General features: G+C 44.7%; 1 protein-coding gene across 8 annotated transcripts in view; it reads right to left on the reverse strand.

Annotated features, from left to right (window-relative positions):
* RIOX2 (ribosomal oxygenase 2) overlaps window positions 1–19,078 on the reverse strand; it is a 27,772-nt gene extending 8,694 nt beyond the window's left edge. For 4 of the 8 annotated variants that reach the window (XM_024759212.1, XM_024759210.1, XM_024759207.1 and 1 more), the window contains exons 1-5: window positions 19,024–19,078; window positions 13,390–13,858; window positions 8,517–8,636; window positions 6,943–7,071; window positions 400–503 (exon numbers count right to left, since the gene is read on the reverse strand). In XM_024759212.1, coding sequence (XP_024614980.1) covers window positions 400–503; window positions 6,943–7,071; window positions 8,517–8,636; window positions 13,390–13,821 — 785 coding nt within the window. In that variant the 5' untranslated portion in view covers window positions 13,822–13,858; window positions 19,024–19,078. The other 4 variants (XM_024759213.1, XM_024759208.1, XM_024759214.1 and 1 more) reach the window with 4 other exon arrangements.
* Between the last annotated feature and the right edge of the window lie 8,187 nt (window positions 19,079–27,265).

The following is a 27,265-nucleotide window of genomic DNA, read 5'->3' on the forward strand; positions in this document are numbered from 1 at the left end:
AGAGAGAGAGAGAGAGAGAGAGAGAGAGAGAGGGAGGAAGGGAGGGAGGGAGGGAGAGAGGCAGGGGATAGGGGTGTGGGAGAGAGACTACAAGCCCAGCCTGGCAACACGAACACACTGCCACACCCACAGCTATGCTTCTATCTTCCCCAACCATGGGAGCCTTTATTTGGGCAACTCCCAGCATTCTGTGGAGTCAGGGTCATGACAGGCCAGGAGGAAGCCCAGACGAGTGAGTCAATGGCACAGGTAGGACGCTGAAGGAATAGGAAGTCAGCCGGAAACCCCGGGGCCGGGTAAGTAGGAGAGAAGCAGCTAACTCCCTCACGTCTCCTGAACGCGCCGCTGTGGCCACAGCCCGGAGCTGTCGGGGACGCGAGGCTGCAGGTGAGTGCTCACCTGCTCTGGTAGGTGCTGATGGTCACGTGCGTGGAGTGGGCCAGCCCTGAAGGAGTGTCCGCCTGATGAACGGTTCCTCTGGGAAAGTACAGCAAGTCTCCCGGCTAAAGGAAAAAAAAAGGGGGGGAAGGAGTTAGTAGGGAGGATATCTTCTCGTTCTTCTAGAAAGGCTGTGAGTTTCAGTTCTGCATTCTATAAACCTCTATGTGGTGATTCGAGCAGTGGTCTGCATGCCATTCTCTGTGGTATCCACCCGTCTAGCTCTGCTGTGTCTGTGAACCTGTCACCATGAACCCCAATCCTGGAGAGGCTTCCAGAGCCTGAAGTCACTTTCTTTATTCATAAGCTGAGACCAGATACACCTGAAGCCACCCTGGGATCAAGGTGACAGCCTGTGCCTGGGAAGCCTGCTCCTGCCCTCCACACCCGTCAAAGGGGGCAGTGAGGATAGGAGCTTTAGAGCCATACACAGGCTACACTCACTGGCTGTTAGCCCCAGCAAATTACTTCACCTCCCGAGGCCTCAGTTCCTTTATGTGTAAAATGGAAGCAATTGCCCCAAATCTCACAGAGTTATTTTGAGGATTAAAGGAAAAAAGTTCTTGGGCTGCCTTCCCTGGCGGTCCAGTGGTTAAGACTCTGCACTTCCAATGCAGGGGCCGTGGGTTTGATCCCTGGTCGGGGAATTAAGATCCCACATGAGAATGTGAATTGGTTCAGCCACTATGGAGAACAGTATGGAGGCTCCTTAAAAAACTACAAATAGAATTACCATATGACCCAGCAATCCCACTACTGGGCATATACCCTGAGAAAACCAAAATTCAAAAAGAGTCATGTACCAAAATGTTCATTGCAGCTCTATTTACAATAGCCCAGAGATGGAAACAACCTAAGTGCCCATCATCGGATGAATGGATAAAGAAGATGTGGCACATACATACAATGGAATGTTACTCGGCCTTAAAAAGAAACGAAACAGATATTTGTAATGAGATGGATAGACCTAGAGTCTGTCATACAGAGTGAAGTAAGTCAGAAAGAAAAAGACAAATACCCTATGCTAACACATATATATGGAATTTAAGGGGGAAAAATGTCATGAAGAACCTAGGGGTAAGACAGGAATAAAGACGCAGACCTACTGGAGAATGGACTTGAGGATATGGGGAGGGGGAAGGGTGAGCTTTGACAGGACGAGAGAGAGTCATGGATATATACACACTAACAAACGTAGTAAGGTAGATAGCTAGGGGGAAGCAGCTGCATGGCACAGGGATATTAGCTCGGTGCTTTGTGACCACCTGGAGGGGTGGGATAGGGAGAGTGGGAGGGAGGGAGACGCAAGAGGGAAGAGATATGGGAACATATGTATATGTATAACTGATTCACTTTGTTATACAGCAGAAACTAACACACCACTGTGAAGCAATTATACCCCAATAAAGATGTTAAAAAAAAAAAAAAAATCCCACATGACGCACGCGCGGCATGGCCAAAAACAGCTCTTGGAGCAATGCTGGGCAAGTGGCTGTGGCTGTATCATAATTCTTATTGTACCTGCCAGTCCCTGAGAGTCTGTGAGCTCTTCCAAGCAGGGTCCATATCCATCTTGTATCCCCAGGGCCTAAACCACCTAAGCATCCAGCACACACCAGAGGCTCAAAAGATGTCTGGAAGAATGGATGAAAAACCCTGTGACCCTTCATTTGAACCTAAACACTATATGTAACTAAAGATCAGTCACTTCTCGGGCAGGCGAGCCTCCTCCACCCTGTCCTATTTCTTTCCCAAGCCACGGAACAGAAATATTTTCCCCAAATCACTACTGCCCTGGAGCTTCCTCCTCCCTAATCCCAACCAGAAAAAGAACATTCTGTGTATAGCAGTTGCCTGAGCAGAGGAGAGGGAATCTTGGGAGTCGCTTATCTGCTCTCTGCAGGCCTGCGAAGCCTTCTGTCTCACTGGTTAAGAGCATGGGCCCTGGAGAAAGAGCTCAAGAAATATCAGATTAAAAAAACTTCTTTTTTTAATGTTAAGTACATACATAAGTAATTATATATGTACTCATAAGAGCTATCTTGCCCTGGACAACACCAATCTGACAGGGAAACTAGTACGTCAAGTAAACAAATGCATTACTCATAATTACAGGTATCATTTGTGAGAGTCTGTGGGCCAGCCCTGTGACTGAGGCCCTCACGTACATATTTCATCCATCCATTCATCTATCCATCCCACAAACACCTGATTAACCCTTCCCTGCCCACCACCCACGCCAGGGATCTGTGCTAGGCACCGGGGGAGAGAGCACTGAACAAAACAAAGACCTGCCCTGATGAAGCACATTCCAGAAGAGAAAAACATTTGAGAAGGGAGAAGGTACACTAGACAATGAAGACATTCTAGTGGGGCAAGAAGGATAAAATAAAGCAGCAAATAAGTAATGTCAAGTGATGGCGAATGCAAAGAAGACAAAAAAAGCAGGAGGAGGAGGAGGGGAATGATGTTGATGGAAGTGGGGGGTGGCGGGGGGTGTCTGGGATTAGAGGTGCTATTTGACCCAGGATGGTCCATTAAACCTCACTCTGCTAAGGTGACATTTCAGTAGAGACTTCAGGAAACGAGCAAGCCAGCCATGCGACGACCCGGGGAGAAAGGATTCCAGGCGGAGGGAAGAGCAAGTGCAAAGGTCCTGAGGTCGGAACGTGCCTGGCAGGTTGAGGGGCATCGGTTAGGCCAGTGTGTCAGGAAGGTAGTGAGTGAAGGTGGGAGTGATGGGAGGGGAGGTGAGCAGGCAGCAGAGGGGCCAGGTTACAGGGCCTTCTAGACCATTTTAAGGACTTCGGCTTTTTTATAATGATAAGACAATTAGCCATTTGACATACCACTGTCCTGTTTCTGTTTATTCTGAAAGAACTAGAAAAGCTAATTTTTTTAACCAAGGAAAAAAATATTTCTGGCTTCAATCCAAAGGCTACATAAACCAGCAGCATAAAGCCTTGAGAAAAGGAGAATTGGGTATAAATGAGTTCCATTTTCATTGCCTTTAATTATTCCATTGATATTAATGCCTTTGAAAATATACACAATGGTAATGAATATGGTGGTACACTAGGATGTTGAAAAAAATTTTAAAGAAATTTTATTATAATTTTCCATTAATTAGATCATTAAAACTTACTGTGCTATCAATTTTCCATTTAAGTAATAAAGCATTGATTATTTTTTAAAAAAGGACTTTGGCTTTTATTCTGGGTTTAACAGAAAGACAGTAGAGGTCTGGGCAAAGGGTTCACGGGATCACAAAAGGATCATCATGGTTGTTATGTCAGAAAAGTCTGCAAAGGGGACACTAGGTAGGAGGCTTTTGTATAAATCTATGTCCAAGGATTTTGCCCCAAACAAGTAGAAGAAGGGTGACACATTTGCAGGGAGAAGGAGGTTGGGGACAGGGTAGGACATGAGATTTTGGTTTGAGGAATATTAAATTTGCAGTATCTTTCACATTTCCAGGGAAGACATTAAGTGGGCAGCTGGATTATGAGTCTAGAGTTTAGAGATGTGGGCTAGAGATCTAAAACAGCATTTAAAATACATCAGTGTAGAGGGTATTTGAAACCTTGGGAGGGGATGCTGATTGATCAAAGAAGTCCAGGAAATGAGCCCTGTACCCCAAATTAGAGAAGTAGGAAGACTGAGGACAAAACAGCAAAGGAGAATGAACAGGACAGTCAGGAAGGTGGAGAGAACCAAGAGAAGGTTGCATCCCGGAAGCCAGTGGACAGGGTGGAAGTGACCCACTGTGTCAAATGCTGACGACAGGCAGAACTAAGAGGGGACTAGGTTGTCAAGTACAACCGCTGTACTTGACAATGTGGAGGTACCCTTGAGAATATTTCTAGAGGAACAATGGGGAAGAAACCCTGCTAGAAAGGGTGCCCAACAGTGGGAGAGTCGAGGAAATGAAGACAGGCCATTATGGCAGGGTCTCCAAAAATGTCTACATCCTAATACCTGGCATCTGTGAATACTTAGGTTACACGGACAAGGGGAATTAAGGCTGTTGACAGGGGGATTATTCTGGATTATCCAGGCAGGCCCAATGTAATCAAAAGGATCCTTAAAAGTGGAAGAAGGTAGGGCTTCCCTGGTGGTGCAGTGGTTGAGAGTCCGCCTGCCGATGCAGGGTACACGGGTTTGTGCCCCGGTCCGGGAAGATCCCACATGCCGCGGAGCGGCTGGGCCCGTGAGCCATGGCCACTGAGCCTGTGCGTCCGGAGCCTGTGCTCCGCAACGGGAGAGTCCGCAGCAGTGAGAGGCCCGCGTACTGCCAAAAAAAAAAAAGGGGAAAAGGGTATTGGAAGAGAGAACCAGAGAGAGGGCAGCATGAGAAAGACCAAGCTCCATGTTGCTGGCTTTGATGTCGGAGGGAGGGGCCATGAGCCAAGGGATGTGAGCAGCCTCCAGAAGCTGGAAAAGGCAAGGACACAAATTTTCCCCTAGAGCCTCCGGAATGAACACAGTCCTGCTGACACCTTGATTTCAGCCAAGTGAAACCCCTTTTGGACCTCTGAACTGCAGAACTACAAGACAATAAATTTGTGTTGTTTCAAGCCACAGAGTTTGTACTAATTTGACAGGCAGCAATACATTGACATATAGCCATCACTTCCATGGAATTTCACTGTAAAGGCAGCATCAAAGTAATATTTTTAAATCTTTACAACCTACAAGATAAACATTATGATCTCCATTTTAATAAAGAAGAAACTGAGACAGAGATCAACAACTTGCCCAAGGACATGCAGCTCGTAAGTGACAGCAGCTGAATTCAAACCCAGGTTTGTCAGATCCCCAAGCCACAGAGATGTCTTTCCATTATAGGGGTGATCTTCACCCCAAGACCTCAGGTTTGGCAGACGTACAAGTCAGGCTGCCACTTGGGTAGAAAGGAAGAAGGGTGAGGAGGGCTCCAGACCGCTCATCGTAGCCCCCAAGTCCACCCCCACCCAGAGCGACTCAGATCTTCGATTTCATACACTGGGCATTTATGCAAGATTTCACTTGAAGAATTCCACTGATTAAAAACTCAATAGACATACAACTTGAAAATCCCCACAGGACACAACGCTGTCTTTCTCCTTCCAGGAGACTCAGGGCTTCTCGTAGTGAGCTGGGACCAGGATGGGTATGAGCAGCGTGCAATGCCCCGTCTCCTGCAAGTCCCATGCCCTCTATGACCACCATGAAGCCCGACCTACTCGGGCAGGGCAAGTAGCCAGATGTCAGTCTGGGTAACTCAGCCCTGGCCTCAGAGACCATGGACAGCTTAGTCTTTGGCTTAAAAATAATCAGCCAAGAGCAGGGTTGGCAAACTCTCTCTGTAAAGGGCCAGACAGTAAATATCTGTGGTTTATGAGCCACATGGTCCCTGTGGCAACTAGCTGACTCTGCCCTAGACAGTACATGAGGAATGAGTGTGGCTGTGTTTCCATAAACTTTATATACGAAAATGGGCAACAGGCCAGATTTCTGGCCTATGGGCCATAGTTTGCTGATTGCTGACCAAGAGCATAAAAAAAAAAAATGAAGAACGGTACCTTTATTGTTGTATTTATTCAAGTCCCCTATAACACAGGCACCCATCCTAAAAAGGGAGATTGTTTCTCCCAGTTATGGCAGGCAGGCAAAGATCTTAAAATCAAGAAAGAGCTATGAGGCCCTGAGTAGGAATTAGATACTAAGTATAACATCAAGACACAAGAAATACAAAAGCGATAACCATATGCAAGTTTGGTTAGAATCTTCGGTATGGTTTAAATTACCTATTTTCTTATTACCACTGAAGGAAATTAAATTTTAAGTTTTGTAGGAAAAGGTATAAAATTGAATTATGCAGCTATTCTTATCCAAGATTTTTTCCTCAACAACCCCACCTGCTGGGGATTGGCTATGATCCCATCCAGCTAACTGCTCAAAGACACACTTTCTCAGCAGCAAGATGCCAGCGACCCAGCACGTGCTCGAGCCACCTGGCTTCCTGGGGAAAGCCTCCGCAAGGGCTTTCGTGATGACTATTCTTCTGGGTACTATATGCAGGGGGAAGGGAGCGCAGAGAGCTACTGCACAGTCAGGAGGAAAAGGGGTCAGACTGGAATTTTACCAACAAAAAAAACTACTGGGTCCCTGGCCGTGCTCTGCTCAAGCAGCCTACGACCCAGCGGTGACCACTGGCCATGCCTTCCACTTTTGCTCTAGAGAAGTCAGTGGTTACTGAATTCATAATTCATTCCTGTTGCACTTGGATTATATTTGGAGACAGGTGATTTGGAAAATGAACTTAACATTTCCTCAGCTCACTTCCACAGCTAAAAACTACCAAATGTCCTTTAAGAAGCGCCCCCCACCCCCACCCCATGCTGGCTAGCTGGAATGAGAGCCACTTGCCCCCAGCCTCTTGGGTACGTTTGCCGGGGACCATTACACAAACCTCAAACCAAACCTGTCTCAGGAAAGGCACCCACAAAAGCAGGCCCGTACCTTCAATGTGAACTCGTGTGCTGGCCTCCCAATCCTGTCCTCAGCCTCCAAGCTGTACTCCCGCGCTAGGGGCACCGTCGGGTGGTACAGGCGCCAGTGTTTCTCTCCCTCCAGCTGCAGGATGAAAACCTACAGGAAGCACAGGACCCCGGAGTGTCAGAGAGCCTCCAGACAACTCATGAGGCTAGAGTGTTAGCCCTCTCAGGGCTTAGATGAATCACAAATTTCAGATAAAAAAATAAAAATAAAAGATCACAGATACATTTCACTATACACTTAAAGTTGCCACTACTGGTATTCACTTTTAAAAACAGGTAATCGTGAAGTCTGACACTGGAGGGCTAGTCATTCTTTTCACTTTCATGAAAGCCTCGCTGAGTTCTTTATATCCCAATATCTATCCCACTATCTCATTCTTTTAAATCTTCCATCAGGCAGCTGAAAGCCCATAATCTCTGATGGAAAAGCCAAGCTTCAGATATTACTGAGTGTCTAAAATCCTGAATACAATCCTTGGCACATAGGAAAATGTCAAGTTCTTTTATTCTTCATTCAACCAAAGATATTTTAAAGTTCCGTTAGAAATATATATTTCTAAATTTATTTATTTTATTTATTTATTTTTGGCTGTGTTGGGTCTTCACTGCTGCACGCGAGCTTTCTCTAGTTGCAGCAAGCTGGGGCCACTCTTCGTTGTGGTGCGCAGGCTTATTGTGGTGGCTTCTCTTGTTGCGGAGCGCAGGCACTAGGTGTGTGGGGTTCAGTAGTTGCGGCACGTGGGCTCAGTAGTTGTGGCTCGCAGGCTTAGCTGCTCCGTGGCACGCGGGATCTTCCCAGACCAGGGCTCAAACCCTTGTCCCCTACATTGGCAGGTGGATTCTTAACCACTGTGCCACCAGGGAAGCCCTATTAGAAATATTTTTAAAAAAATTTTTTTTGGAAACTGTATTGATATCAAATTGCTCTCAAAGGAGGGGGGAAAAAAGAGGTTTTTTACTAATAATTCTGTGTTCACACACTGTCTTGGTACAAAAATAAAACTATGAAATACCTAAGCCAAAGAGTTAACTCTTTTTGGCAGCCACATGAGAATGAAATCAACACTTGTCAAGGCGCCAGTGCTTAAGTGAAACCATGACCTTCATTCAAGCTGCCCCAAGATCTTCACAAATGGAAAAAATATATACTTTTGGTAGCTACAGAAAAAGGACAAAAGAAAGCAGATGTAAGAATTACTTAAGACCTCACCTTATTAAAGACCATACATTACAAAATTAAAGAAAAAGCCAATCACACTTTTCTGTAGAAAATTCAAAAAACACCTATTTCGGAGGAATGTGTGGCTCTCTATATTAGTAAATAAACAATCTCCCCTTTCTGAAGGAGCAGGAAACCAGTTTGATGGGATTAATTTTGGCCCAACATCCCAGTGACTGAGGTCAAGCTCTGCAGAGCCTGCACAGGAAGACTTGGCAGAGACCCAGCCCGAGAGCTGAACTGAACCCTGACAACCCACTAACCCGGGCTGGCAGCACCTCGTCCTCCCGGAGCCGAGCAGTTTCCTCCCCCCTCACCTCTACGTCATCATAATGGGGCGGCAGGCCCTGAGAATCCGCAGGGGTTATGTACACATTCGAGCCAACCAACGAGCCAAAGTAGCACTCCAGCTTCTCCTGGATCCTCCAAAGCTCATCCTTTAAAAAAAAAAAAAAAAAAAAAAAAAAAAGGTGGAGGGGAAAGAGGTAAAAAATACATTAGAAACAAGGAATATGTTCTTATGTGCTCAGCAAGTCTTTATCGCACAGCTATTATGTTCCAGACACCTGGAATTCAACGGTGCCCAAGCCAGCACCTCTGTCCTCAGGACCCTTCCGTCCTCATGCAGAACAGCACAGAGAAGAGGCAGCAGCAGACGAGACTGGAGAGGCAGGCAACAGGGAGTCATAGGATCTTAAGCAGGACAAGGACAGGATCCAACGCACACTTATAAAAGCTCACTCAGGCTGCAGTGTGGGGAATTGATTGTAGAAAAGCAAGAGAGAGGCGTGGGGAAGCTACGAAGGCAGCAGCGTAGGCTGGGAGAGACCAGGGTGGTAGGCGAGGGAGAGAGAAGTAGAAAAGTCGAGATGCACTCAGAAAGCAGCACTGACAGGACATGCTGATGGCAGGGGTATGGGAGTGGGGAGAATAAATCAGAGAAACATTCTTGCGTTTTTGACTGAGGCAGTTAGTCAGCTCCCAGTTCCACTGAAATGGGAAAGATCTGCTAAAGAACAAGCTTTCAGGGGGGAGAAAAGAAAAGCCGTACATTAGAAGTGTTAAGTGTGAGCTGCTAAGACCCCCGTGTGCTGGCTGGCTAAGTCTGAAGTTCTGGCAAGACGAAGAGCTAGGGGTTACATCTGGGAACTGCCTGCACAAAAGGGTACTCAGAGCAATGGAAGCAGAAATGACTACCTAGGAAGGGGGTACAGACAGCGAAGGGGTAAACAGGGTCGAGGAATGCTCCCTTTCTCCAGTCGCTAATCAGCTCTTCAGGGCCTAAGTCGAACTGAGGGGCCTAGAGAGGAGCCACGCATCCCTGCAAGGAAGAAACCTGACTGTCCCAAGGCAGGTGAGAAAGGAGAGGCAGCAGTTAGGCCACGTAGGTATCGGCACTTCCTATGTGCCAGGCACTGTTTCCAAGTGCTTTTACCTACTTCAGTTGTACAACCCTCCCCGCCACCCCGTCTCATAGGGTGGGTCCTATCAATGAGGAAATGCCGATGAGGAAACGGGCACGAGAACACGCAGCCAATGAATGATGGAGCCAGGATTCAAATCCATGCAGCCTGGCTCCGGAGCCCACACCTTTGACCATGACTCTATATTGCCCCTCTAAGGAACTACCTTAAAGAAGTCACCTACAAAGAACACTGCAGAGCCCCTTCAAGCACATGCATGTACAGTGCCTGCCACACACAAGACACTGAAACATCGAAAGTATTTGCTGAGTAAACCAGTGACCACAGCTTGGGAGTCAATCCTACCACTGGACTGAAAAAAACAAAAAAAAACAAAAAAAACTACAGTATTAAAAATGCCAAGTGGGAAAGAATTGGGTCAGCATGAAAAAAGCTTTGGGAGACATCTTCAGTATAGACCACTGAGCTTCTCTACTTACACATCTCAGGCAACACAGGAAGAATGATTTTATGGCATCTGAATAGCTCCCGAGAATTAAGAGATCTCCCAAGCTGCCTAATTTATACCTGGGAGGGGCCAGCAGGACCTGGCCCTGTAATTACATTTATACAGTAACTAGAACCAGTTTCTCTCTCGCTCTTTCTCTCTGTCTCTGATGGCCTGAGAGGTGTCTCAGGACCATATGGGTGACTTTATGGCCCCCAACTCAAGCTTCTGGGTCTGTAATTAAGGAGTACATGTCTCTTTTCTTCTTAAAAGTTACTGAAGGGTTTCCCTCGTGGCGCAGTGGTTAAGAACCCACCTGCCAATGCAGGGGACACGGGTTCGAGCCCTGGTCCTGGGAAGACCCACATGCCGCGGAGCAACGAAGCACGTGCGCCACAACTACTGAGCCTGCACTCTAGAGCCCGCGAGCCACAACTACTGAAGCCCATGCGCCTACAGCCCGTGCTCCACAATAAGAGAAGCCACCGCGATGAGAAGCCTGCGCACCACAATGAAGAGTAGCCCCCCGCTCGCCGCAACTAGAGAAAGCCCGCGCGCAGCAACAAAGACCCAACACAGCCAAAAATAAAATTAAATAAATTTTTTTAAAAAAGTTACTGAAAACCCCATCATTTGTACAATTTTTCTACCTCTCCTGGAAATAGAACCTTTAGCTTCTCAATCTGCCCAGTGTGGCCCACTAGAAAGGGATCTGGAGTCAAACCACCACCGACCAAGTTGTAGGTACAAGTCAGCTTCTTTATTTGCAAAGGAAGACTCCCACCCTAAGACTGTGGGAAACAGCATATTTATTTCAAAGCCTATTTACATTGCAAAGCAGTGTACAACTGTTACGGCTTCACCAGTGCTGACTTTGGCACAAACAAGGCTCCTGAAATCTGTCTCCTTTGACTCATGACTCCCAACTATGTCTGGAGATGCCAAGGAGGACCCCAGAACAATGGGAAAGGGAAAGGGAAAGGGGAGGCTCCTCCTCTCTCCACTGACCTATCTGCAGGCTCAGCTGAACACAACAGCTAAGACCAGAAGCCCACACTCACACCTAAAGGTGAAAGCAAACACGCCCAAAGCCCTACTACATTTCAATTAATATCTTTAGATATATGGTTAGGAAAATGCTTTAATTCTGGAATCAGAAGTCCTTACTTAGTAGCTATGGAAAAGTCACATCTGTGAACTCGTTTTTTCCACGTAAAATGGAGACCACAGTGATTGCCCCAATTATTTCAAATGTCTGTTGGAGGGTTCAAAAGTGAACACATGTAAATATCTGGTAAACTCATCTGGACTCCTGATACACGGATTACCCAAAGCAGATGGGAAACAACCCACCACTCTCTGGTTACCTCCTTACTCATTTCCAGACAAACTAGAATAATAAACTGTGCACACGGTGTGACCTGATAAAGAAAGGGCTGACTGTTCACTCTGATAGTCTCTCAATCTGGCCAATGAGGAACTGCCTCTATACTTTCTCTATCCTGATACCGACATATCCATTAGTAAACACACACACAACACTAAATCTGGTCACAATATAATACTTGGAACCCAGCTTCTAGCGTAAGAGGGTGAGCTCCTGAGGCCTAACAGATTTCTCAAGTCCTGGTGGTGGAAAAAACCAAGCAAAACAGGATGCATCCTAGTCTAGCCCGGGGGCTGCGTTGAGATGGGAAAGCTTATCCTTCCTGCTTTAATAAACATGGTTAGAGAGCTGAGTCAACAGGGCAAAGGAAACACAGTCTTGGCCACTTGAAATTGGGGAAGAGGAACATGTAGCACTTAAGCAGACGAGCAGAGAAGAGCCCAAGATGATTCTACAGCACAAAAGTGACAGCCACAGAGGACACCACACATATGCCAAACAATAACTTTCTGCTGGTCTGTGAACAAATTACATAATCAGCATCAGTGATCTTTCCTATTCATACTTCTTAGGTGTCTAAAAACCACTCTTTTAAAAAAAGGTGCTACTTCTAGCTAAGTAAAGAGCCAAGCACAAGCTCAGAGGGAAGTACCTCGGTGTCCATATTTTCTGAATAGACATCATGACTTGGTCTGCAAGTGATTTATAAATTCCTTTTGGATGCTAGGGACAAAAGGCTGGCATTCGAAGGACATTTCAACTGCTCATGATTGCCTCACTCCTTTGGAATGAGTGCTTGTACTGAAAAGTCTAAGAGTACTTGTACTTTATCCACAGTACAAATAGGTTCAGGATCCTGCAGACAAGAAAGGGAAAGGCATTCAACAGGTGAGGGAGGCCTAATGGATCTAACAGGGCAACTCGAGCTCCGTCGTGAGAAGCATTACTGGTAATTGATGACAAAGTCCTAGGAGCCACCACACAGCCAGAAGCCACCCGGTCAGCGTGGAACTTCACGCGCTGCTCTCCTCCTCCCAAGCTGACATTTTGATTCAGCCATGGGTCACAGAAGGGCATTTCTGAATGGGGATAAACTTTATCTAAAACTCAGAATGGGCCCTCAATTGTTCTGGGCCACCTGTCACATAAAGATCTCATGCCTCTAAGAGCAGATTAGCTCATCCTAAGTCTACATTTTATAAACACAGAAACTGAGCACAGAGGAGGCAAATTATTTCTCAAATGTCAACCACTGACGCAGAATAAATAAAAGATTAGGCAGTCTTCCCGACTTGCAAATCCAACCTACCCTCCACTTGCGAATGCCCCCCCAACGGCAGTTCCAGGATCCTGCCCCTTCAGTGCCAGGCGGGCTACTGTTAATAAGGGTGAAGTCTCTTTCTTAAACGTGCCTCTGGTGCCTATGTGGTCTGGTCACTGCTCAGAAGCCTCTGCTTAGGTAGATGTAGGCAGTAGAGGGAGGCAACTTTAAGGAAAAAATGATCACCTTGACACTATCGTGCCTTAAGTCACAGTGGAGGGACAAGCCAAACAGAAATGTCTACCACGTGTCGAAACATAAACCAGCCCACGGAAACGCTCCTGGAGGTGTAACGTCACTTTAACAAACTTTCTAAACCTGAAGTATAATTTAGTTTTTGCACCTCACCACGTCCGGCCTGAGTTGTTGCAGATTCTAACAGTTTAGCCAAAAGGGAACATAAAGTCACTGAAGTTGTAATGCATTTGAAGACCAAACAGGTGCTACCTCTTCTCAAACTGGCAGCAGCTTAATCATCATCAAAAAAACAGATTTACCCCTGAGCTGATCGGTGGCCAAATGGTAGCACTTTAATACACACCAGGGTTCTGCACTGGGGAGAACCTGTTACCTTAAATCTCTGAGGTTGGTGAAACTGAATTGTTGCCCTTTTCTGATCAAAATCTTTTCTCAGCTGAAGAAAGTGCACTTTGCCATCTTTATTTAAAACCTTCTTCTTCCCATTGACACACCGGCAGACATTTACGTCTCTTCCATAGTACATACCCCGGCTGCACAGACTCTTCAGATCTGAGAGCCTGAACAGGGACCGGTAATATGTGGCCAGCACAGGGTCATCTCTCTGGATAAGAAGGGGCTTCTGCTCCCAGAATTCCTTGAAAAAAGTCTCTGTCTTGACGGGCGAGATTAAACTTTCAAAGAGGCCACTGGGACTGTCAAGGTTCAAAGGGGAAGGCCCACCAGCTGCCTCCAGCTTCACCTGCTTACAGGGAACAGGCCCCTCTTCCTTCCCATCCCCTGCAGGCTTCACTTTCTTTGGCATCGTTGTCTTCAAGACAAGGCAGTGAGGAAACGCAAACCTGCCAAAAAGAAGAAAACACTCGTGATTAGGCGTCCCAGTTTCGGTGTCAGAGGATCTCATACACACAACTTGCATGACTATTAGGCCTTTGTGCGAACTCTTCCTAAGCCAAGGCCATTTCTACCAGAATAAGATACAGCCTGAAGCCAACACCATTTCTTCCAAGATATGATTCAGCCTCAAACACTATGCAGATCACATATTCACAGAAAGGAAGGCGTGTTTTTCTTGTACACAAGCACTAAGTCGTGGGATTCATCACTTATCGGAAGGTATAATTATCCCAAATTAAATGATTCAACTATCTCAGCCGTTCCTAGTCACAGTTTTTAGCCTGTGGCCATTGACACAGCAAAGTTGAAATCTTAAAGTTGGCTTTAATCAGCACCAGATCCCAAATCTAATTAGATGCACTCTGAGTTATAAATACTTGACTCAAGAACCACCAAGAGCTGCCCATGGCCAGGTGCTCCTCACCAAAGCACTACCCCCAGCTGCTGTCCTGGAGGCCACCTGGGCCAGAGGTGCCACCTGACGGATGGGGCAAGAAGATGCCTGCTCCCAGGTCCTTAACCACCTGAATTGCCTCACTTCCAAACCTCAGCTTATTCCTAAAAATTGCCACTTTATCAGAAAAATTAAAATAAAGCAGAAAACTAATTGGGGGCTGAAAGTGAAGGGTAAAGATAGTTATATCTCAAGGCTTTTAAAAGCTCTACCTTTTTAACTAAAATAAGACATAATAAAATGGCAACGTCATTAACTTCTAACAAAGCTCTCCTCCCTCCAGCCTTCACGTGCACACACTTCCCCTGGGCGCCTAGGGCTCGGGTGGGACTTGAGATTCTGCATGTCTAACAAGCCCACAGGTAGTGACGCTACTGCTGGGCCACAGACCACACTTGAGTAGCAAGAGAATCGACTCCCCTAAGTATTGCCAAAGGTCTCTCAGAACTGCCTCAAACCACAACTGTCGTCACGTTTACAATGCAGGTGTCCTGCATCTGGAGTTCAAGAACGTATGAATTTAAATTATATGAATTTCCTGAAACTGCAAAATGCTATTTTAAAATCAATTTTTTTTCTGGGAAAGGGGGTAGGTCCATTGCTTTTACCAGATTTTTGACAGAGTCCCCATCCCCCAAAAAGGTTAAGAACCACTGTGCTTATAAAAACCAATTCTTCCCAGAGACCAGTAACTTATTTATAAATGTCATGCTTTTCTATTTTGTTGGGCTATCAGAATTGCAAGCACACTGTTTTCTGCTCTTTTGTCATTATAACTAAGCTGTATTTCAGCTACACTATAGACTGAGTAGAATTAATGGTCTGGCCTGGGAAGTAGGCACCCAAACAATGTGTTACACATTGCAACAACTAACTTACAAATTTATAATTGATAAATTCAGAACAAACCTAGAAAATAAATTTAGAATTAATCCCTCTGTCTAGTGTACCCAGACCATTAGTCACTTAGTGGCCGTCTTGGTGATCAGATTGACTGTCCTAGTATCACAAAGCTTGTCTTCCGGTGACCCTTATTTTACTTGATAATGATGGCCCCAAAGTCCAAGAGTAATGATGCGGGCAATTCGGATATTCTCTTACTGTGCCTAATTTATAAATTAAACTTGGTTATAGCTATCTGTGAATAGGGAAAAAGCACAGTATATACAGACTTCCGTACCATCCACGATTTCAGGCATCCACTGGGTGTCTTGGGACGTTGTCAGCCGTGGATAAGGGGGCGCTACTGTTTAAAACTCTCTAGTGGCCTCATTTTAGCTTCTAAATACTGTACCCACAAATAGCTCAGTTCCTTCAAAAGGTCCAGTGCTTTGGGCAGGAAACACAGGACCATAGTATAAAACTAATACAAACTGATACTAAAAGCTTGCATTGAAGGGGTAAGGGCTTAAGCTTTTTTCTTAAACTTTGGGGAAAAAAACTTTTAATGTCTTAGGATATATCATCAATGAGACACATTTTCTGAAAAAGTTTCTTATTCCTTTTAAGTTAAACAGACCAGTGTGCTTTCTCAACTGAAGAATCAAAGCTTCAGTGAGACAAAGTACTGCTGGTACTTGGAGCCCAGAAGTGATGTAGAAATACAAGAGATACGAAAACAGATTCAGAAGACTGCATTGCTTGTGCAGAAAAGAGCCACCTGCTATCCTTTGAAAGGTTAGCATGTGGTGGATGTCAAGTCTGGGAACTTAGATTTCAGATGTGTTCCCACCACCATTAACTGAAAGGAGGGACTCACTGCGTCTAAGCTGTTTGGACAAACAATGCAGGTTATACTGAACACCCGCATTCCTTCTGGGTGTCTGGAATTTTGATACATGCCAGCCAGAAGGTCCTACATGATGAGCCCCCAGTAAAAACCCTGGGCACTGAGTGTCTAATGAGCTTCCCTGGTTGGCAGCATTTCACACATGTTGTCACAACTAGCGGCTGCAGCAATGAAGCACTTGGTCTCCATCTGCTGTAATAAATCAGCTGTGAGTCCTAGCAAATCACTAACCCTGGGGATGGTGTTGGGGACCCGGGATACAATGCTCGCATTTAATTGTTAAAAACTGTTAGGTTGCCTCAGAAGGTCTGCATAATTAAAGGTGTTTACTGATGGAAAAGTAATTTCATATTCAGCTACACATTTCTTATCCCTTCCAATTGGTCAGTTTAAAATTTATTTAAGGGATGGGAGCAGCAGGAAGATGCAAACAAAAGGCTTGTTTTCCTTAAGCACAGTATATGAATACAGTATAAGCATATTCACCAGGAAGTGTGGTGAAACAATGTGTGCAAAATACTTAAGCCAAAAATAAAATCACTCGAAGCATATTTCCCATCTACAATCAGTAACAAAATAAATCCCAACAGTGCGTAACGAATGCTTTTGTTAGACTATGAATTTCACTACTTTTACTGCCAAAAGTTACATCATTTATTGTTTCTATGTGTTCATTTTGAAATGATTTGAGGCTCAGTTAATTGGAACCTAGCTTAGCAGTTATTAGGCAAACATACTATTTCTCTGATTCTCACACTGCCCATACTGTAAGACAACCATTCTTTTTAACAGCTTTTGGGAGGTTGAGAGGAGAACAGATGACATACTCCACCACATTAAACTTACAAAATAGTAAGCTGCATCACAATTTCATAAACATTAAAAATTAAAAAAGCAAAAAGTGTGTTTTGTAATGTTAAGAAATATAGGAACTAAACAAGAGAATGCTTTTTCTGGAAAAGTACAGCCAACACTAGCCTGCCTCTGGATCTCACAGACCACCCAAACAGAAGTTAAGAGTAAATATTTTCATAAGCTACAGGGGGAAAAAAAAGCAAGCATTTAAAAAGCAATTGTTTCCAACTTAAGTTGACCACAGCATTCAAATGTAAAAAGATTAAGTTAAAAGATTCAAGGTTCATATTTTACTAACTGCCCACAGATGAAAACCAGCAACTAATCTAAACAACTTTGAAGGATTAAACTCCACAAGAAAATCAATAGTGATACCCATTCTACAGGCAACAAATACAAACAAAGCCTTTATATTTTTAAGTGTCCTAACTTCCTTTTCTATGGTAATATTCACTAACCAGAAGTCTTAACACAGGGCAACTATCTGCACATTTTCAGAGCCTAGCACAGACCAGGGCACATAGGAGGTCCTCAATAAACATTTGCTGAATTTTTTCCCCCTTTTCATCTTTTGTATACAATTTTAGAGGAAAAAAATCTCAAAAGCCTTACACAGAACAGAGTTAGGGGAAAACAGATGGTTTGTTCAGTGGGGATTATTCTTCTGATGGCAGCTGTAGCTTGAGTATTCAACAGTACGGTCAGAGCTGAAAGGCACCTTAGCCATCAGAGGTCATTACCAACCAGGAGAGGGAGATGTGTCTTTATAAGCTCCAGAGCTGTGTTTTACAAAGTGTAGTCAAATCACCAGGAAAGCTTGTTAGTATGCAAATTTATGGGCCCCATATCAAACCTACTGGGCCAACACTTCCGGTAGCTGAGCCCAGAAATCTGCAGTAACACAGTTTAAAATAAGTTAAAAAAGAAAATTAACAGTTCTCAGCAGGAGAATTTTAGATGCACTAACACAGAGGAGGATCATAGGCAAACTCAGCTCAGTTAAACGCACACAAACTGACAGAAACGATATATTGCCTGTAACAAGGTTGCCTAGGCTGACTTAAAATATTTCCTTTGGGCCCTCATTGATGTTTACCAGTTCAGAGAGGGAAAAGTGGTTCTCCTGTTGACCTAAAGCTGTGATTGCCACTTATCTTTTTAATTCTATTTTAGAAATAAGGTATTGAACCTCATTAAAGTATTTTAGTAACCCTGAGGTTACAAAGGATGAGGGCAGAGAGGCAAAACTATCCAAGTGATGGTGTTAGAGGCTGGATAAATCAGGCTTTTCCACTTAAAGATGAGCCCAGTGAAATCAAAGGCCCGGCGCCGAATTTACAGCTGATTATTCGAGTAATCAGAGCCTGCGACTCCCAGGCCAATACTTCCTGAAAACAGTGAACAACCTGGTCTCATTAACCTGATGGACGACCCAACAGTCGAGCAGACGTTCTAGAAATATTCGGTGACTAAATGAAAGAAAGGGAGGGTAGGCTGTCATTTTAAAGTTACGGCGGGGAGAGAAAGACGCAGCTCTCCCGCCCGCACTTCAGGTTTTGCTGCTGTAAAGCCGGTCTCCTAGGCCCGCCGGGCCGCCCGGGAGGCCAGCTCACGTGGCGCTCCCATACAGCCCGCCGAGCGGGCCAAGGCCTGCATCACCCTCCCTGCAAACCTCCAAACTTTCCGTGCGCTCGTCCCGTCTCAAGACCACCGGCCGAGCACGTGGTCACTCTTGGTGCCCAGGCCATCCGCAATCCTGGGCGGCACCACACTCAGCGTGTCCACTATTCCAGTGCCCGGGATCGTCGAGCGCGTCGGCGTGCGTCCCCCGTCCCGAAACCAACAGAGCCCTTTGGCTGTGGCCCGGCCGTACCGAAGCTCTCGGCCCGAGCCCTGCGGTACCCCCCCAACCCCGACCTTGCTCCATCCACACTCGCGCCTGGACGCCCGGAAGTTGAGCACCACCCCACATAGCAGTGGCGGGGACGGAGACGCGAGACCGCTCCACTCACCGGGCTCTGCGTGGGGCGCGCGGCCGCGAGCCAAGCGGGCAGCGGCGTGGGTTGGGGGCGGGGCGGCGCAGAGCGGCGCGACGTGAGCACGCTCCGGCGGCCCCTCCTGCTGAGCGCCCTTCTCCACGCCCGCCGCCGGCCCGCAGCGGGTGGGAGGGGGCTTGCTTCTAGCTCCTGGATGCAGGGGTATGTTGGGAGTTCAAGCCCGCACATTTTTTTCTCTGGTGCAAAAGGAAATAAATGAGGGTTTTTCTTGAAATGGGGCGGGATGAGGCTCAGGATTTGGGGACGTGCTCTAGTACCGCCCTGTTCCTTTAATGAATGGAGAAACTGAAGCCCGGAGGGAGTAAGTGAGCTGCCCAGGTTTAGGGAGCTAGCGGTCCAGGTTCTCCATCGCTGTCCTTTGGGGCTCTCTGCTACACTGTGCTGCTTTGTACTAAGTCAACTATAATTACTATCGTGTTGCTCCCGGAAAGAGAATTAATCCTGATTTTAAAGGATGCTGGAAATTCTTGCTACTGTGCCTGTAGAAGAAAAGAGCAAAAGTAATTATTGGAGTAATTTCGGCCTAACACTCTCTCCTTTTGACTCATTATCAGGACTTTTGGGTGGGGAGGCTGGCTGAAAGGAGTTGTCAGGGGATCAACTGCTCACCTCTGCTCTGGCCTGTGCGTTTCATAGCTCTGTACACAGGCAGAGGGGTCACAAAGAAAGTCCTTATTTCATTCTGTTAATATGATTGAAACCAGAAAGCTCTTTCTGATGATCAAGGGACACATGAGCAAATGGGAACAAAGTTTACCCTTATCCAACACTTGTCCAAACTAACAATAATCGCAGCCAGTAACGAATATTTCTAAAAACGAATGCATAAACTGATGAAATAATTTGTATAGGGGTATACCTAATGGGATTTTCATTTGAACTTTCACTTAATGCCCCAAAACAGGAGACAATCATAATACTTTTGTTGAGCACCTACCGTTTTCCAGGCACTTTAAAAAATTTGTACTCAAACTTACTAATCCATACAAAAATCTATGAGAAGGATGCTACAGTTATCCTCATTTTGCATGTGAGGAAAATGAGGCACCAAGAGACTAAGTTATTAGTCAAAGGTCACAGAGTACGCCGGTCAGAATGGCCATCATCAAAATATCTACAAACAATAAATGCAGGAGAGGGTGTGGAGAAAAGGGAACCCTCTTGCACTGTTAGTGGGAATGTAAATTGATACAGCCACTATGGAGAATAGTATGGAGGTTCCTTAAAAAACTAAAAATAGCACTACCATATGACCCAGCAATCCCACTACTGGGCATATACCCTGAGAAAACCATAATCAAAAAGAGTCATGTACCACAATATTCATTGCAGCTCTATTTACAATAGCCAGGACATGGAAGCAACCTAAGTGTCCATAGACAGATGAATGGATAAAGAAGATGTGGCACATATATACAATGGAATATTACTCAGCCATAAAAAGGAACAAACTTGAATTATTTTTAGTGAGGTGGATGGACCTAGAGTCTGTCAGAGTGAAGTAAGTCAGAGAGAGAAAAACAAATACTGTATGCTAACACATATATATGGAATCTAAAAAAAAAAAGGTTCTGATGAACCTAGGGACAGAACAGGAATAAAGACACAGATGTAGAGAATGGACTTGAGGACATGGGGAGGGGGAAGGGTAAGCTGGGATGAAGTGAGAGAGTAGCATGGACTTACATACACTACCAAATGTAAAATAGATAGCTAGTGGGAAGCAGCTGCATGGCACAGGGAGATCAGCTCCGTGCTTTGCAACCACCTAGATGGGTGGGATAGAGAGGGTGGGAGGCAGACGCAAGAGGGAGGAGATATGGGGATATATGTATACATATAGCTGATTCACTTTGTTATGCAGCAGAAACTAACAACACTGTAAAGCAATTATACTCCAATAAAGATGTTTTAAAAAAAAAAGGGTCTCAGAGTAATAAGAGGTAGAACCAAGATTTTAATCTAGTCAGTCTGGCTTTAGAGCAGGCTTTCTTAATCTGGGCATTACTGACATTTGGGGCCAATAATTCTTTCTCGTATGGGGCTGACCTATGCATTGTAGCAGCACCCCCAGCCTCTACCCATTAGATGCCAGTAGTGCCCGCACCCAATTTGTGACAGCCTAAAATGTCTCTAGACCCTCCATAGTTTCTCTGTGGGAAACTACTGCGTTACTAGGAACCCCTACCCAGCTGTTAACCTCACACTATGCCGCAGTTACATTCCGCACTTCTCAAGAGGAGGTGCTCAACGTTGCCCCATAGGACTCACTAAAATAGGTTCCATGACCATCACCCACATTCAGAGTATGTAAAGAGAAGACTGGAAATTGAAGGGCAATCTGCGGCAGTAGGGAATATATGGGAACAGAAGATCATCAGACTAGTGGAGATGGCTGTAGCATTTCTCCTCCTCCCCCAAGCCAAGTGACAGGGACTGCAGAGCCCATCAGAGAGAATGGGGGCATCCGCAGAGGAGTACCTGACCTGCTGCTTGCTGAGCTGTGAACCTGCTGGTCTGTGCTGGGGCTGCTATCAAAGAGGAGCCCGGTGTAGTTACAAAGTTCTTGGATCCCTGAGACATGGCTGTGGGAGCTGGGGGATGGTTTGTGGACAGAGACAAGTGGCTGCTTCTTGCTGGGAGGATCCTGAAGGAGGTGGCACTCTGAGGCCAAAAGGCAACAAGAGGCAACTGCTCTAACACCCTTTGTCTTGTCAAGGACCCTTGAGTATCCTCTGGGTGGAGGGGTGCTGTGGAAAGTATCAATACTTGGGCTTGGTCCATCGGGAGGTACCCTGCCAAAGAGAGTGACATAGCAGCTGATGAAGGCCAAGCATTAGGAGGCAGTGGGGTCCACTGGCATGGACAGGAAAGGAGGTATGGGGCCACAGGAGGTCAGTCAGAGATCTCAAGTTTAATTTTAATGCAGCCCAGTGTGTAGACCTCCAAAAGAACCTTCACCTGCATCCCTTGAAAACTTCAACATTTGAACATCCGTTATCAAGGCCAGCTACATAATTGGTGGGGCTCAGTGTGAAATGAAAACGTGGAGCTCCTTGTTCCAAAGGTAGGGGAAAAGTGTCATTAAAGGTTCTAAGGGGGCTTCCCTGGTGGCGCAGTGGTTGAGAGTCCGCCTGCCGATGCAGGGGACGCGGGTTCGTGCCCCGGTCCGGGAGGATCCCACATGCCGCGAAGCGGCTGGGCCCGTGAGCCATGGCCGCTGAGCCTGCGCGTCCGGAGCCTGTGCTCCGCAACGGGAGAGGCCACAGCAGTGAGAGGCCCGCGTACCGCAAAAAAAACAAAAAAATGTTCTAAGGTATAAAATGGTTCCTTTCCTTTGCAGCCTCTCTCTTCACTACGATGGTGGTGTTTTCAACTTGCTATTTAGTGTCATGCTCTAGGGAGCACAGGAATACTTGAAAGGTGAGTGCAGACATTCAGGAGCACTGGAGGGCCCTTCCGTGCCACCTGGACCCGTGTGCACAGGAGCACCTGTCCCACAGCCTGTCGAGGTCTCCCACCTGCTGAACACTGGTCCAGCACTGCTGTGCCCTGGCCAGGGGTGGAGAGACCAATCCCTGATGCACTGGTCATGGCCCCAGTCCACAGCAAACCAGCAAACCTCAGGAGATTGCAACTTTCCGCCCAGGGAACACTCCTTACCTGGGTTGGGGTAGTGAGAGCCTGGCTCTAGTCCAGTCACCTTCCAAACACACCAAGGTGCTACCTGCCCAGGGTGGTTACAGGGTGTGGGATGTGCGCCCCGACCCAACCCACCCTGCATCTGTGAGGCTTCAGACAGGGGCAGAGGGCAGCTGTGGGCTTCGGGTGGGGCAGGGAGAGGGGGCCAGGAAAGCGAGGTCCAGAACCCATCTCACAGGGAGGGAGGCAGAGCTGCACAAAAGACTTCACTTAAAGATCAAATTCAGATTACATTATTAACAACTATAAGATAGCAACTGCAGAGCATTAAACTCCAAGGGTGAGGCCCTGTGTGAGGGCACTGACTGCACGCCCAGGAAGCAGACCCTACCTGCCAACCAGAGGACATCAACAAACTCAGCTAAAATACATGTCATTTCAGTAAAAGATTTGCCAACTCTTTCCCTAATCCTCCCCGTCCATTCCTTGCCCCTAAACCTGGTGGAATGGAGGAGGGTGAGAGAGAGGTGTGTATTAAAGAGCAGATTCTACGTTCTTCCTTGGACCACTTCTTCAGTTCAGGGTGCAGGCCTGAGCTGGGAGAAGGGAAAACAGACTGGAATCAGTCTAGGCATTATAACTGAAAATTATTATCATTGTTATCAAAGTGAGTATTTTGTATGTATGTATGTGCTTGTTGATTGATGGATAATTCAAAGTATCCAAAAAGCAATGGGATTCACCTGAGAAGTCCGCAAGGGGCAGAGAAGGAATAGCTAATAAAGCATGTTTGACAATAATTGATGAAAAATACAGCCATTTTCCACCTGTACCTCCAACAAGTTCCAATTGTTTCACATAAAACTATGGGTCAGGGATACGATAAATGGGTAACAAAGTAGAACTCACCAGAAATTCTCTACCAGTACATTCACTGCATAAAAGGGGTAAGTGATAAAGTCATGAGAGAGTAATTTGAAATGGGTTATTTGTGTCAAGATGGCATATTGATTACTTAGTGACCAACATGCAATTTAATTGCTTTGATTGCCCGAAGACACACCATCTTTTGTACAAATGAGCAATAGTCATCTGATGGCATTAATCTAGACCAGGATATTCTCCAAAATAATCAAAGGAATTAATTCTACATTCAAATCCAAATCTTTCTCCAAGATATATGGGACTTTAAGGAGTTTGTTTTCTGGATCAATCACATTTTTAGCTTCCACCTTGGCCTTTCCTTTGCCTTATTTTTCTCTGCTACTTTAAATTCATATTATCTTTATAAGTCGTATTAAATTATTTGAGCTCATTTTCACAAAGCTTTCTCTTTCTTTTCTGTCTACCTGAATTGCATATTTATTTAAAAGCTGTTTATCAGGTCCTGAGTGAGCCTCCCTTCACCTTGATTCGCCATTTAACTTAAATATGACCTCATCCAAGATACAATCTAATTAACAAAAGATATTTTAAGCTATTTTGGGGTGGTGTGATGGCTCTAAAAATGTATTTGATGAGTGGGTTTATGTTTATAACACTTCTTTAAAGTGCAAAATGCTTGAAACACCTGCATTAATGTTCTCTGAAGAAGTAAGAGAAGAAACGAATATGGGTGCGACACATCCACCCTTCGGGTGCCTTGTTCAGATAGTCTGCTTGGAAATATTAGAACTTATATGTCACTTTTAAAAGACAGTCTTGTATATCAAACCTCAGAAAGTCTTATTACTTCACACTAGCTTTAAAAATAGTTGGTAATGACACTGTAACTTCATCTATTGATACTTTTGATTGCCTAAGGCAAGAAATGATCAACTAGCAGCACAATTTTGTAGAAAGCCTTTGAAGCACTCTTGTATGAATACGTTTCTATAATGAATTGTATTGATCCTAGGTTTAAAAGTAATAGTTCATCCTTCATATGACCTAACTGATAATAAAACATAGTTCAGTTTTTCCTACAACAAATTAAGTGTCTATATATTGAAAAGAAAACTATGGTAATTTTTCCCAATGACCGTGAAATCTGTCATCACTTGGCCCCATCATTGACCAAAAAGCATTATGATTCAGCAGTGGATTAAAATGGAAGAACAACTGACAATGTTGAACTTTTTCTGAAGCCCCAGTGTTCATGGAAAGCACAGCAAAGGTTGAAAAATCCCCCCACCATTTTGTTTTCTGAGAAATGGTCATTTTGCTCTCATATATTCTGAGATAAGACCCACCGCTACCCTTCCCCAGTGGATCTGACTCCCATGTTTAATATACCTCTTTGGGTTTCTCAGTCCCCTTCCTTTACTTTGAGATGTTCCTAATTATGAACATCCTTCCTGTTGCAATAGCCTGAAAAAATCATCTCCTTAATTATCCCATGCATTTTGTCTTGCATAACTTCTTTTTTTAATTTAATTTTATTTATTTTTGTTTGTGTTGGGTCTTCGTTGCTGCGCGTGGGCTTTCTCTAGTTGCAGCGAGCGGGGGCTACTCTCCCTTGCGGTGCGTGGACTTCTCATTGCGGTGGCTTCTCGTGTTGCGGAGCACCAGGCTCTAGGCTCGTGGGCTCCAGAGCGCAGGCTCAGTAGTTGTGGTGCACAGGCTTCGTGTCTGTGGGGTATGTGGGATCTTCCCGGACCAGGGGTCGAACCCATGTCCCCTGCAATGGTAGGCAGATTCTTAACCACTGTGCCTCCAGGGAAGACCCATAACTTCCTTACAAGAGGAAAAAAAAAAGTGTTCAAGCCCTTCATTAAATCCTGGGAAGTCAAATCGCAGTTGGAAAGTGATATGACTTTGAAATTCGGCAGGACTTTAAGTTTGATCGAGTGTTTTAAAACAATGTTTACAAGGGAAGAGTGGATGCCTCCATTCACAAATGAGGTAGTTGGAGTGCAACACTGACTGCTTTGCCTAAGGCCCCGCCAGGAAATAACAGTAGCACCAGGTATAGAATTGTAGTTGAAATAGCAATTTCCTTACCACCGCTTTCTTTTGCTTCTTTAAGGATGTCACTTAATTTCATTGGAATTTTGACCTTCAGTATGGTAATAGAATTAGATATAATTATTTTCCTCATTAATCTTCATGTTAAAAAATTATATGTATATATATGTGCGTGTATGTGTGTGATTTGAACAGGCTTATGAGTCGTACAAAACAAAATGAGACCTTACACGTTAAAACTAACCGCCTGCAAGGATTAAGACAATGTAACCATAAATTATGATTTTGTAGAAACTCATATACAACTATTTACAATCTCAGTTATTCTTCTACTTACAAAGATGGTTTGTTGTGGGAATAGCAGTCCTGCAAGGAAGCAGGATTTCAACAAACAGGACTGCTTTAATATAAGCATTTTATACAATGCTGAAACATCTTTTATATAAAAGGAATGCCAGTGGATATATATTCATATATATACATGTATGAAGGCTCTGCTTTGGGGGGGAAAATGAACTAAAAAAAGTTCCTTTAGTTACAGTAATCTATACTCCAGAGCTTCTGGACAAATAGACGAGTCTGACATGGCAGATTCTAGTAGCAAATAGGGATTCTTATAAAGAGAATAAATGCTGAAATTTGGATAGGGCTAGAAATTTCATTTGTTTCTAAAATAATTTCACTTCTAAATATTCTTTATGTCGCTAACTGCAACCCATTATAATGGCACACAATGGGAAATAAAGCAGATGTCCCACAGGAGGAGATGGGCTAAGTAAACCACGGTGCACTCATTCAGTGGGCTGCTCTGCAAGTATAAAAATTAGTTTGCAGGAAAAAATGGCATACTTGTCTATGGAAAAAAATTAAACAAATTGAAAAATATATTGTTTACGATCTAAGGTAGAAAATCTGGCTACAAATGGCACAGTTTAGACACATTTTCAAGTAGAATGTATGTTCAATAAGTCAGGGGGGTGTTCATCTTCAGTTACTGTATCCCCAGCAGTGTTTAGTACGACATAAGGGTTTACATTAATAAATGAAGATCTATACAAAATGATTTCGTTAGAAAAATATATGTTATGCATAGAAAAACTCTAAGAATATTCATTAAAATATGAACTATTTGAGTGGATTTTTTTTTTTGGCCAACTGGTATTTTTAATTTTTATAATGAAATTGTATTTCTTTTGTAATCAGAACAAAAACAATAAACTTAAGTTAAAATATATCTTTTCATAGGTTTTTCAGAGCGGTCCTTATAAAATAGTCCTGATAAAATAGCCCATTTCTATATTTAGGCAGTTTATAGAGTTGGCTGGCTCTTTCTTAATCTTGGAAAGCAACTTATTTTCTGAAATCTTCACATTTTATCCAAGCTTATCCCTCAATGAACAATCACACACAGTCTGTTCCAGATTGTAATCAGTAAATGAAGTGAAAATCACAATGAGATAACTATTATATGCTGTCTGTCACTCACAGATTGATTTCCCAGGTAGCTGTGATTTCATTCTTCATGAAATAAGAACAAAACCAGGAACGTTGTTGCTCCCCAGCAGAAGCAAAGCTCACATGAACAGTTCTGTCCTCACCATCTTCAACA

Source organism: Neophocaena asiaeorientalis, unplaced genomic scaffold (genome assembly GCF_003031525.2).
Source record: "Neophocaena asiaeorientalis asiaeorientalis breed wild unplaced genomic scaffold, Neophocaena_asiaeorientalis_V1.1 scaffold197, whole genome shotgun sequence".
Classification (NCBI taxonomy): domain Eukaryota; kingdom Metazoa; phylum Chordata; class Mammalia; order Artiodactyla; family Phocoenidae; genus Neophocaena; species Neophocaena asiaeorientalis.